The 12,513-nt window shown below is 40.5% G+C and overlaps 1 protein-coding gene, 3 non-coding genes and 1 pseudogene across 4 annotated transcripts in view; all 5 read left to right on the forward strand.

The window, feature by feature from the left end:
- Positions 1 to 386: 386 nt before the first annotated feature.
- Positions 387 to 527, forward strand: LOC113587620. Its single transcript, XR_003411759.1, has one exon. It is a non-coding gene; the product is annotated as a U4 spliceosomal RNA (small nuclear RNA).
- On the forward strand, positions 403 to 9,162 carry LOC113587611 (annotated as a pseudogene).
- On the forward strand, positions 3,362 to 3,502 carry LOC118240997. The gene has a single exon (XR_004775770.1). It is a non-coding gene; the product is annotated as a U4 spliceosomal RNA (small nuclear RNA).
- LOC113587621 lies at positions 6,316 to 6,456 on the forward strand. Its single transcript, XR_003411760.2, has one exon. It is a non-coding gene; the product is annotated as a U4 spliceosomal RNA (small nuclear RNA).
- A 463-nt stretch (positions 9,163 to 9,625) lies between the features above and the next one.
- The window catches only part of LOC118242550 (N-acylneuraminate cytidylyltransferase-like), a 50,273-nt gene continuing 47,385 nt past the window's right edge, over positions 9,626 to 12,513 (forward strand). Inside the window, exons 1-6 of the mRNA XM_035534322.1 lie at positions 9,626 to 10,297; positions 10,418 to 10,560; positions 10,992 to 11,147; positions 11,439 to 11,572; positions 12,005 to 12,099; positions 12,276 to 12,447. Of these exons, the coding sequence (XP_035390215.1) occupies positions 10,074 to 10,297; positions 10,418 to 10,560; positions 10,992 to 11,147; positions 11,439 to 11,572; positions 12,005 to 12,099; positions 12,276 to 12,447 (924 nt within the window). The 5' untranslated portion in view covers positions 9,626 to 10,073. The remainder of the gene's footprint in view (positions 10,298 to 10,417; positions 10,561 to 10,991; positions 11,148 to 11,438; positions 11,573 to 12,004; positions 12,100 to 12,275; positions 12,448 to 12,513) is intronic.

Consider the following 12,513-nt stretch of genomic DNA (forward strand, 5'->3'; position numbering starts at 1 on the left):
ATGCTTTAGTTAAATTGAATAATCATCTAGAATAAAATGCAGCAGGTTTCATTTATGTTTCAAAATGGAGTTATTGTTGATTATTACAACGGCTTTACTGCATGTGTTTTTTTTTTTTAAATTTATTAAATAAAAGCTCAGTTGTAACATGTTGATGACGTTCCCGCTTCCCATCATGCAATGCGAAATACATTTCTACAGTTTTAAGAAGCCGGTTTCATAAATGTATACTTTCTAAAAAATACAAAGTAAAGCATGATTACCAAAAAGATGTAATTCGTTAGCATCTAATGCATGGGGGAAAAAAATAATTCTGGAAACTGTAAAACCGTTTTAGTGATTTTGGTACTCTACATTCAGATGACGTTCCCACCACCACAATCTTTAGCTTTGCGCAGTGGCAGTATCGTAGCCTATGAGGTTTATCCGAGGCGCGATTATTGCTAGTTGAAAACTTTACCCAATACCCCGCCGTGACGACTTGAAATATAGTCGGCGCTGGCAATTTTTGACGGTCTCTCAGGAGGCTGATATTATTGTGAAAGCTAGAAAAGAGTGTGATATTAGTTTATGACGTAACATGCTTGCTACATACAAAATATTTAGTCTGTTCTCCACATACTTTTCATAGATATGTGTAATCTTTGTTATATGTAGTCAATTAAAATTTTGTAGAGAGATATTTTTGGTTGGAGTTCAGAGGCCTTTGTCAAGACTATCGTTCTTCAGCATTACTGTACGTTAACGTTTAACGTTTATTTTGTGTCAAAATTGTAAAAGTCAACTTGAACAAAATTTAAATGCACGTGTCAGCGAGGTGCGGGGGGTGTAAGTTCATTACGGTAATCATTATGTGTGACGCTCAAGTGTCCGCTCTCCTGACCTCCGTAATGTAGCCAGTTTTTACCATCACTGATTACTGAGGCTTTGTTTCTTTTGCGATCCATTTATTTACGTAGCCTTTGAAAGGAATTGCTATTTCAAAGAGGCACATTGTAGCTAGCGCTGTTGAAGGCAGCAATAAGCAACCGAAACGAACCAAACTAGATCATGATAAGAAGAGACACGTAACTGCGGTGATTCTCGCTCGTGGCGGCAGCAATGGAATTCCTCTGAAGAACATAAAAATGCTGGCGGGTGTTCCACTGATCGGATGGGCTATACGGGCAGCTATAGACTCTGATGTGTTTGACAGGTAATTCGTTAAATATAGTAATTTGCTAATTGCAACTCGTGGCAGTATGAATGTAAGGATGACCACCACCAAACCAATTGTTCCTGTCTTGACGTGAGGTTTACTGGTACATTTCCACAGTCTGTGGGTATCCACTGACCACGATGAGACTGAGCGGGTGGCAAAGAAATGGGAGACTCGAGTACACAGGAGGAGTGCAGAAGTGTCCAAAGATACAACAAGCTCCCTGGAAACTATTCAAGAGTTTTGCCGAATGAACCCAGGCAAGTTATGTTGTTCTCTGCTGTGGTCCGCTGTTGATCAGATCAGAAGCTCGGAGCCATTAGTTTGGTGTTTAAAAGTGAATGGACTTCATATCTGGCTCATTGTGTCGTGCATTTTGTATGTATCAGCTGCATACTTAATCAACCCCAATTCATTTTGCTGTTTAAATGAACACTTATTCATATAAACAACTGCAGCAGAGTCTGTTTAACTGAGCTTTTTTTAGACACTTTCCTATCCTCATATTTATTCATATCAACATTTGCATCCAATTCAGGTTTTCTTTTTGTCACATACATTATCATACACTATGTAATATGTTCTATGTTATATCAGATAATAATTATTTGTTAGAATTCAATGACTTTTAATTGACTTTGTCTAATCATAGTTTGTATTTCCCTTTTTACATTTTGCACCTCTTAGAGATGGACATTATTTGTAATATTCAGGCCACCTCTCCATGCCTCCACCCACACCCCCTTAAACAGGCAGTGGAGATGATGACCAAACAAGGCTATGACTCTAGCAACATAACCAGTGAGAACAAACCCAGAACAAAAATCAGTTTGCGAGCCACAACGTAATGCCAGTCAGAAGTTTCTGCCCACTCACCAATGTCTACTGATGATGACCTGAGCCTCCTTCTTATTACAGAACGTTAGTTGTCCCAAAAGTTGTTAGTGGTTTATTATATAATCTTTTATGGGCTGTATTTAAGATATTGAAAAGGGCATGCAGTGTGGTGATCTGTGATGTTTGCCTTTTGTAGGGAGGGAAGATGGCCTATTTTGAGATGCCTGCAGAGTTGATATTGACATTGACATTGACATAGATTGGCCTGTTGCAGAACAGAGGGTGCTCAGGTAAACCAGCAGAACAGCACAGAACCATCTCCACAGCTCACTCCTCATCTTTTGCTCTCTTGGTGTTCGGGCAAGAATGGCCACTACCCTTAAGATAAACATCCAGAGGTGTGTGTGTGTGTGTGTGTGTGTGTGTGTGTATGTGTGTGTGTGTGTGTGTGTGCACGCGCGCGCACATGCTCATTTGCGTCAATGCAGGTTTGGTTACTTCGGTAAGGACAAGCCGGAGTTGGTTTGGCTTCTCCTGTGTAATGTGTTGGGCTGTTTGACAGATGGGCAGATCTCTCTGTCTGCAAGTGGAAACGAGATGGTGCCCGTTAACCGCAGAGATTTGGCTGGTATCAGCCTGCTGCAGAGAGAAGGAACAGAGGTAGGTATTAGTAGAAGTTATGCTAAGCTGATCTGTGATCAGGTTAATTAAACCACAGCTTTGTGTGTAGGGTAGGGCAGTGAAGACTTTTTAAAATTAAGACTGCGTGTTTTATATTTACATAGGGACTATAAATTTAAATTAAAACGGTCTTGACGAAGGCATTGGTGAAAAATGCTGGGTGATTCTGTACTGCTGTATATTGAAATAAACAAATAAATATAAACAGGGGAACTGTAGTTTGTGAATTCACTATTTCAGCAGCAAAAGAGCATGTATGTTTACAATGTGTTCATATTGGGCCTTTAACAATGCAATTTCTCCCCACCCGCTTTGGTGCAATCCACACCCCATATGGCGATTGACCAAAGTTTACACTAATTTAACCCCCCACCTCTACCCCCACCCCCTTACTCTTACTCTTTGTTGTCCACTACCCATCATGCATTGTGTTCTTTCTTTCACTTTTTTACATTCGAAGTATTCATGTTTTTACACAAAACATTGATTAAGAAGTGTTGTTAATTGTTGATTAATTTATATGAAACTCTAATTTCAGCCTGCATATCTAGTAGTTCTGGAGTTTTTGTTAAGGCAAATCAAAGAACCGTCGATGCGCATAGGGACCCTGTTACTCAGATGCTCGAACTCATAGAATGGTAAATTATCTTTGCGCAGTGGCAGTATTGTAGCCTATGAGGTTTATCCGAGGCGCGATTATTGCTAGTTGAAAACTTTACCCAATACCCCACCGTGACGACTTGAAATATAGTCGGCGCTGGCAATTTTTGACGGTCTCTCCGGAGACTGATATTATTGTGAAAACTAGAAGAGAGTGTGATATTAGTTTGTGACGTAACATGCTTGCTAGGTATTTATTGAAAATACATACAAAATCTTTAGTATGTTCTCCACGTACTTTTCATAAATATGTGTAATCTTTGTTATATGTGGTCAATTAAAATTTCGTAGAGAGATATTTTTGGTTGGAGTTCAGAGGCCTTTGTCAAGACTATCGTTCTTCAGCATTACTGTACGTTAACGTTTAACGTTTATTTTGTGTCAAAATTGTAAAAGTCAACTTGAACAAAATTTAAATGCACGTGTCAGCGAGGTGCGGGGGGTGTAAGTTCATTACGGTAATCATTATGTGTGACGCTCTAGTGTCCGCTCTCCTGACCTCCGTAATGTAGCCAGTTTTTACCATCACTGATTACTGAGGCTTTGTTTCTTTTGCGATCCATTTATTTACGTAGCCTTTGAAAGGAATTGCTATTTCAAAGAGGCACATTGTAGCTAGCGCTGTTGAAGGCAGCAATAAGCAACCGAAACGAACCAAACTAGATCATGATAAGAAGAGACACGTAACTGCGGTGATTCTCGCTCGTGGCGGCAGCAATGGAATTCCTCTGAAGAACATAAAAATGCTGGCGGGTGTTCCACTGATCGGATGGGCTATACGGGCAGCTATAGACTCTGATGTGTTTGACAGGTAATTCGTTAAATATAGTAATTTGCTAATTGCAACTCGTGGCAGTATGAATGTAAGGATGACCACCACCAAACCAGTTGTTCCTGTCTTGACGTGAGGTTTACTGGTACATTTCCACAGTCTGTGGGTATCCACTGACCACGATGAGATTGAGCGGGTGGCAAAGAAATGGGAGGCTCAAGTACACAGGAGGAGTGCAGAAGTGTCCAAAGATACAACAAGCTCCCTGGAAACTATTCAAGAGTTTTGCCGAATGAACCCAGGCAAGTTATGTTGTTCTCTGCTGTGGTCCGTTGTTGATCAGATCAGAAGCTCGGAGCCATTAGTTTGGTGTTTAAAAGTGAATGGACTTCATATCTGGCTCATTGTGTCATGCATTTTGTATGTATCAGCTGCATACTTAATCAACCCCAATTCATTTTGCTGTTTAAATGAACACTTATTCATATAAACAACTGCAGCGGAGTCTGTTTAACTGAGCTTTTTTTAGACACTTTCCTATCCTCATATTTATTCATATCAACATTTGCATCCAATTCAGGTTTTCTTTTTGTCACATACATTATCATACACTATGTAATATGTTCTATGTTATATCAGATAATAATTATTTGTTAGAATTCAATGACTTTTAATTGACTTTGTCTAATCATAGTTTGTATTTCCCTTTTTACACTTCGCACCACTCCCTTAGAGATGGACATTATTTGTAATATTCAGGCCACCTCTCCCTGCCTCCACCCACACCCCCTTAAACAGGCAGTGGAGATGATGACCAAACAAGGCTATGACTCTAGCAACATAACCAGTGAGAACAAACCCAGAACAAAAATCAGTTTGCGAGCCACAACGTAATGCCAGTCAGAAGTTTCTGCCCACTCACCAATGTCTACTGATGATGACCTGAGCCTCCTTCTTATTACAGAACGTTAGTTGTCCCAAAAGTTGTTAGTGGTTTATTATATAATCTTTTATGGGCTGTATTTAAGATATTGAAAAGGGCATGCAGTGTGGTGATCTGTGATGTTTGCCTTTTGTAGGGAGGGAAGATGGCCTATTTTGAGATGCCTGCAGAGTTGATATTGACATTGACATTGACATAGATTGGCCTGTTGCAGAACAGAGGGTGCTCAGGTAAACCAGCAGAACAGCACAGAACCATCTCCACAGCTCACTCCTCATCTTTTGCTCTCTTGGTGTTCGGGCAAGAATGGCCAGTACCCTTAAGATAAACATCCAGGGGTGTGTGTGTGTGTGTGTGTGTGTGCGTGCACATTTGCCTCCATGCAGGTTTGGTTACTTCGGTAAGGACAAGCCGAAGTTGGTGCGGCTTCTCCTGTGTAATGTGTTGGGCTGTTTGACAGATGGGCAGATCTCTCTGTCTGCAAGTGGAGACGAGATGGTGCCCGTTAACAGCAGAGATCTGGCTGGTATCAGCCTGCTGCAGAGAAAAGGAACAGAGGTAGGTATTAGTAGAAGTTATGCTAAGCTGATCTGTGATCAGGTTAATTAAACCACAGCTTTGTGTGTAGGGTAGGGCAGTGAAGACTTTTTAAAATTAAGACTGCGTGTTTTATATTTACATAGGGACTATAAATTTAAATTAAAACGGTCTTGACGAAGGCATTGGTGAAAAATGCTGGGTGATTCTGTACTGCTGTATATTGAAATAAACAAATAAATATAAACAGGGGAACTGTAGTTTGTGAATTCACTATTTCAGCAGCAAAAGAGCATGTATGTTTACAATGTGTTCATATTGGGCCTTCAACAATGCAATTTCTCCCCACCCGCTTTGGTGCAATCCACATCCCATATGGCGATTGACCAAAGTTCACACTAATTTAACCCCCCACCTCTACCCCCACCCCCTTACTCTTACTCTTTGTTGTCCACTACCCATCATGCATTGTGTTCTTTCTTTCACTTTTTTACATTCGAAGTATTCATGTTTTTACACAAAATATTGATCAAGAAGTGTTGATCATTGTTGATTAATTTATATGAAACTCTAATTTCAGCCTGCATATCTAGTAGTTCTGGAGTTTTTGTTAAGGCAAATCAAAGAACCGTCGATGCGCATAGGGACCCTGTTACTCAGATGCTCGAACGCATAGGATGGTAAGTTACCCTTGTGCAGTGGCAGTATCGTAGCCTGTGAGGTTTATCCAAGGTGTGATTATTGCTAGTTGAAAACTTTACCCAATACCCCACCGTGACGACTTGAAATATAGTCGGCGCTGGTAATTTTTGAAGGTCTCTCCGGAGGCTGATATTATTGTGAAAACTAGAAGAGAGTGTGATGTTAATTTGTGATATCACATGCTTGCTAGGTATTTATTGAAGATACGTACAAAATCTTTAATCTGGTCTTCACAAACTTTTCATAAATATGTGTAATCTTTGTTTAAGGCAAATCAAAGAACTGTTGATGTGCATAGAGACACTGTTACTGAAATGTCTGCCTGAAGAGTACAAAACAGATGTAGGATAAACATTGCAGTAGGAAATAACAGCTGCCTGTCTTCCTGTTACAAGGACAAGTCTTAGAAAAATAATTTTAAAATGATGATGAATAATAATTAGATTCAATAATAATAAAACACATAGTTATTAGATGCAAAACTATGGTTTCCACAATTTGTATTTTGTTTTGTTGACTTTCCATTTTTAGTTTGCTAGCTAGCTAAAGTTCTAGATCAGGTCATGGACACAGGCAGTCTAATTTTATAACTAAATATACATCACACAGCATAGCAAAAACATGCATAAAATTCATCTACAGTAAATCGTTTGCTTTTTGTACACATGCAATTTTAAAAACGACCTTTGTTGTTGCTCATCTATTACATTTAGTTTTGTAGTCTATTAAATAAGAAATGCTTAACAAGAGCTTAGAAAATGGCCATAAAGTATTATAAATAAACTACCACCTGTGGGTCATTGTTACATCCTTTGAAAGAAGTTTTGCTCTGAGTTATACTTTGTGTATGAAACAGTGTAACGATTGATCTGGGAGCTTGACGTGCCAAATGTTACGCTTTTGTACGCATCATTACATTTGTACCACGGTGCCATATTCGCTGTCATTGTATAAAGGATCTTCCTCCATCGCATTTAAAAAAAATAGAGATAAAATATTTTACACAGATCCATTTGGATTTCAAAGTGTAATCGACATTTCTAGAATCAGAGTACCTGACGCCTACAGTTACAGCTTCTTGTAGCATTACTTCTTTCTGTATAAAACTGTTTGATGTTTTATAGCAACCTATGACATAATGGAGCCTCACAGAACTTTTTGAAATCAGCATTTCAAATGTAACACTTGCTATCGTTTTGCATGTTTGTTTCTTCCACTCTGTCTTATCAGGTGATCCTTCTGACTTCCAGTGAGAACCCCACACTGGAGACTCTCACAGACAAGTTGTCCCAGCAAACGGGCTGTGTTGTGATGTCTCTGAATGAGCCGAAGCAGGTGGAGGTTGAGAAACTGATGAAGGAGAAGAGGCTAGAATGGAAAGAGGTGGCCTATATTGGTAAGTGATTTCTGTGTACTTTTGCCTTTAGTTACCCTTCTAAATAATGATTATTTTGTGGTTTGTAGATCTCATACAGTGATTAGATTTTTTTTGTTGTTAGAATGGTTAGAAATATAGCTACAGCTAATCAGGAAAAGTTGTTTTGTGCCAGAAACTCAGCTAAAAAAAACATGCATAAATATTCACCACCTGCTTTTCATTACTGAGCACAATATTCACTGAGGTTTCACAGTCCAGTGTTTTCTGACATTTTTTTTTTAGCATGATGACAAAAAACATTGAAAACCAAACCATTTTGATCTAAAAATATCCAAGATTCTGATCCAATGCCTACAATGCCAAACAAAATGGAATTCTCTCATTTCTCCAAATCATAAAGCAAAATAATTTTCAAATCAGACATCGGCATGCACACTGCGATGAACAAGTCGGATCCCTCAGTGTTTCTCTTGTGCACTACTATAGGTAATGATGCAACAGATGTGGACTGCTTGAGCCTGGCTGGACTGAGCGCTGTGCCCCTGGACACCTCTGCGATGGCGCTCATTGCAGCAAAGTACCAGTGCCAGAGTGCGGCGGGCCATGGTGCGGTGCGGGAGTTCTGCGAGCACATTCTGCACAGCCTCCAGCCAGCAGGGAATCTTCAGTACCAGAGCTTACCTCCCACCCAGACTTTGCCGCTTGCTACCAGTGCGAGTATCTCCGCGTGTTCCTTCCCCTGCAGGGCCCATGGCCGGTACCTGCTCTGGCCAAACCAGAGATGGTCACGGCTCACCGCCGCGGAGAAGTTTTCCCGACGGCGATGGTGGTGGCGGCAGTGGCGGTGGCGGCGGTGGCAGCGTTGGTGGAGGTTTTATCATGGGGCTATCAAATTCATGGAGGCATCAAGATTCTATATAAATATTGTAAAGGATGCTTGCATGTGCATATTTTGAAATGTTTTCGATTTTTCCAGTTTTATGGTATATGTAGTTACTATGCACTGGGCTAATAATTGGGAGAATTAACTCTTGTTTTATTGATCTAAAAACCTTTTGCTTATTGGGTGAACATGCATGGGTTGCATGGGGACTCAAAATGTAAACTGAAACGCTCGCTGACTGGAGTAACTTTATTCTCTTGGCAACGCTGTTATACTGTAAATAATCACGATGGCAACTGAGTGCTGTTCAGGAATGCAGCTTGATCAATGTGCTCCTTCTTAACTTACAGCAATGATCAGACCTGTAGTATTTTATTCATACTTAAAGAGGAATTTTGAGGAAAATATTGGACTAAAGATTGGTTGGAGTTAATAACTAAAAAGTAAAAAAGATGAATATAGACCAAGGAGCAAGTTTATAAAGCATCGCTGAACACATTTCTGTAAAATAATGAAACAACACAAATTTGTATTTAAATATGTTTTTCAGACTTCTGTGAACAACAGAAATAAAGAAATGTAGGTTAAACAATTGATTTAAGAAATCCCTCTTTTGGCTTTTTGCCTTGATTATTGAACCTGTTTTAAAAAAAAAAGAACCTATTTTAAAAGAAAAATAGATATCCAAGTAATGTATGTTGAGCAAGCCAGAACAACAGTGGAGCGATACTGAGAGTGATACTGGTAGTATGGAAGCCTGCATCATCCTCGCTTAGCTCCCTGTAAACTTGTTGATTTGCAATACCACACAGTCCTCACCCTGTGTGAGAGGCTGAACCCAATAAACTCTTGCCCTTCTGGTTCAGCATGCTGCTGAGCTGTCATTGCTCATGCACAGCCAGGCCTACTCACCCACTGTTCCACAAAGCTGCTCTCTCTCTCTCTCGGTGACTATTAAACCAGAGCCCTCAGTCAGGAATGGTGCTATTGGAACAAAATGGTGCATCTCTCAGTCTAGAGAAAGGACAACACAGTACAGCCAACAGATGTGTCCTTTTCCCACCTCTAATCTGTCTTGATGCAATGCAGCTCAGTTCTCCAGAAGCACATTTGCATGGAAACCCATAAGGCAACCCATCTTTACAAGTTAACAGACAATTAACAGAACAATTAACAATTACAATAAACAGAAACCAAGTTATTGTCACGTTGTGATTTCCACTTAAATGAAAAACACTAAAAGATGGCGCAAAAGCTGATTGGTTAAATCAAATCAAATTTATTTATATAGCGCTGATGTATATAGTGCTGATTCAAATCCCGCTGCAATTTGATCCCTGGACTTGAATTCATTTGGAACCCGTCTAGGAACTCCACTAGCATCAAGGTGTACTTCTCAATAAACCCTACTACCGCCTGCGTGTACCCGCTGACATCATCAGTAATGCGCCGGAAAATCTGTACACGTAGCCGTTGAAGGGAATGGCTATAATGAAGAGGAAAATTGTAGCTAGCGCTGATGAAGACAGAAATAATCAGTCAAAACGAGCCAAACTAGATATTACTAAGAAGAGACACGTAGCTGCGGTGATTCTCGCTCGTGGCGGCAGCAATGGAATTCCTCTGAAGAACATAAAATTGCTGGCGGGTGTTCCACTGATCGGATGGGTTATACGGGCAGCTATAGACTCTGATGTGTTTGACAGGTAATTCGTTAAATATAGTAATTTGCAAATTGCAACTCGTGGCAGTATGAATGTACGGATGACCGCCACCAAACCAGTTGTTCCTGTCTTGACGTGATGTTTCCCGGGACATTTCCACAGTCTGTGGGTATCCACTGACCACGATGAGATTGAGCGGGTGGCAAAGAAATGGGAGGCTCAAGTACACAGGAGGAGTGCAGAAGTGTCCAAAGATACAACAAGCTCCCTGGAAACTATTCAAGAGTTTTGCCGAATGAACCCAGGCAAGTTATGTTGTTCTCTGCTGTTGATCAGATCAGAAGCTCGGAGCCATTAGTTTGGTGTTTAAAAGTGAATGGACTTCAAATCTGGCTCATTGTGCCATGCGTTTTGTATGTATCAGCTGCATACTTAATCAACCCCAATTCATTTTGCTGTTTAAATGAACACTTATTCATATAAACAGCTGCAGCAGAGTCTGCTTAACTGAGCTTTTTATTAGACACTTTCCTATCCTTCTCATATTTATTCATACCAACATTTGCATCCAATTCAGGTTTGCTTTTTGTTTTTTTTACATACATAGTCATACAGTATGTAACATGTTCTATGTTATATCACATACTAATTATTTGTTATAATTCAATGACTATTATTTGACTTTGTCTAATCATAGTTTGTATTTCCCTTTTTACACTTCGCACCACTCCCTTAGAGGTGGACATCATCTGTAATATTCAGGCCACCTCTCCATGCCTCCACCCACACCACCTTATACAGGCAGTGGAGATGGTGACCAAACAAGGCTACGACTCTGTGTTCTCTGTCGATCGCAGACACCACTTCCGTTGGCAAGAGGTCACCAAAGGAGGTGTGTGAAAGATGCACCGATAAGCCTACATAGATGGATGTGTTTGAGGTATAAGTGGAATTCAGTCACATTGGGATGGAACTAAGTAGTTTACTTTCTTTGGCAAGGTCTCTAGGCTATGTTTCTGAAATGTATTGTGCATTTATGAGTCTTAAATGGAAAGCAAATCAAGTTCTGTGATCAGTGTTCTTGAACCGAAAGACCTCTTGGTTGAAGATTGTTCCAGCTCTTCTCAAGCCTACTGCACAGCTGTTTAATTGAAGTGTTTCCTGTCTCTTCTTTTTACTCAAGAGGCCCCCGACACTAAGGCCCTGAACCTGAACCCAGCCAAGAGGCCCCGTCGCCAGGACTGGCCTGGGGAGCTCTGTGAAAATAAATCTTTTTACATCGCCACCAAAAAACTTATAGATGAAGGAGTCCTGCAGGTGAGCTGAGGTCCACAGTGTTCAAGATGCAGGCAGCAAATTAATCTAATCTCAGAATTTGTTTCTGTCTGAGCAGTTAGGCCACACACCTTAGGATAACACAGGGACACTGACAAGATTCAAACCAATCAGGCAGTGACAAACATTTATAACAATTGTTCAGATACTCACTTTTATCAAAGGTCTAGCAACATAACCAGTAAGAACGAACTCGGAACAAAAATCCGTTTGCAAGCCACAACGTAATGGCAGTCACAAGTTTCTGCCCACTCAGCAGTGTCTACTGTTGATGACCTGAGCCTCCTTCTTATTACAGAATATTAGTTGTCCCAGAAGTTGTTAGTGGTTTATTTATATAATCTTTTATGGGCTGTATTTAAGATATTGAAAAGGGCATGCAGTGTGGTGATATGTGATGTTTGCCTTTTGTAGGGAGGGAAGATGGCCTATTTTGAGATACCTGCAGACAACAGCATTGATATTGACAATGACATAGATTGGCCTATTGCAGAACAGAGGGTGCTCAGGTAAACTAGCAGGGTAAACCAGAAGAAGAGCACAGAACCATCTCCACAGCTCACTCCTTCTCGTCTTTTGCTCTCTTGGTGTTCAGGCAAGAATGGCCACAACCCTTAAGATCAGCATCCAGGGGTGTGTGTGTATGTTTGTGTGTGTGTGTGCGTGCACATTTGCCTCCATGCAGGTTTGGTTACTTCGGTAAGGACAAGCCAGAGTTGGTGCGGCTTCTCCTGTGTAATGTGTTGGGCTGTTTGACAGATGGGCAAATCTCTCTGTCTGCAAGTGGAGACGAGAGAGTGTCCGTTAACAGCAGAGATCTGGATGGTATCACCATGCTGCAGAGAGAAGGAACAGAGGTAGGTATTAATAGAGGTCTTGCTAAGCTGATCTGTGATCAGGTTAATTAAACCACAGCTTTCTTT

This window comes from Electrophorus electricus, chromosome 2, assembly GCF_013358815.1.
Source record: "Electrophorus electricus isolate fEleEle1 chromosome 2, fEleEle1.pri, whole genome shotgun sequence".
NCBI lineage: Eukaryota > Metazoa > Chordata > Actinopteri > Gymnotiformes > Gymnotidae > Electrophorus > Electrophorus electricus.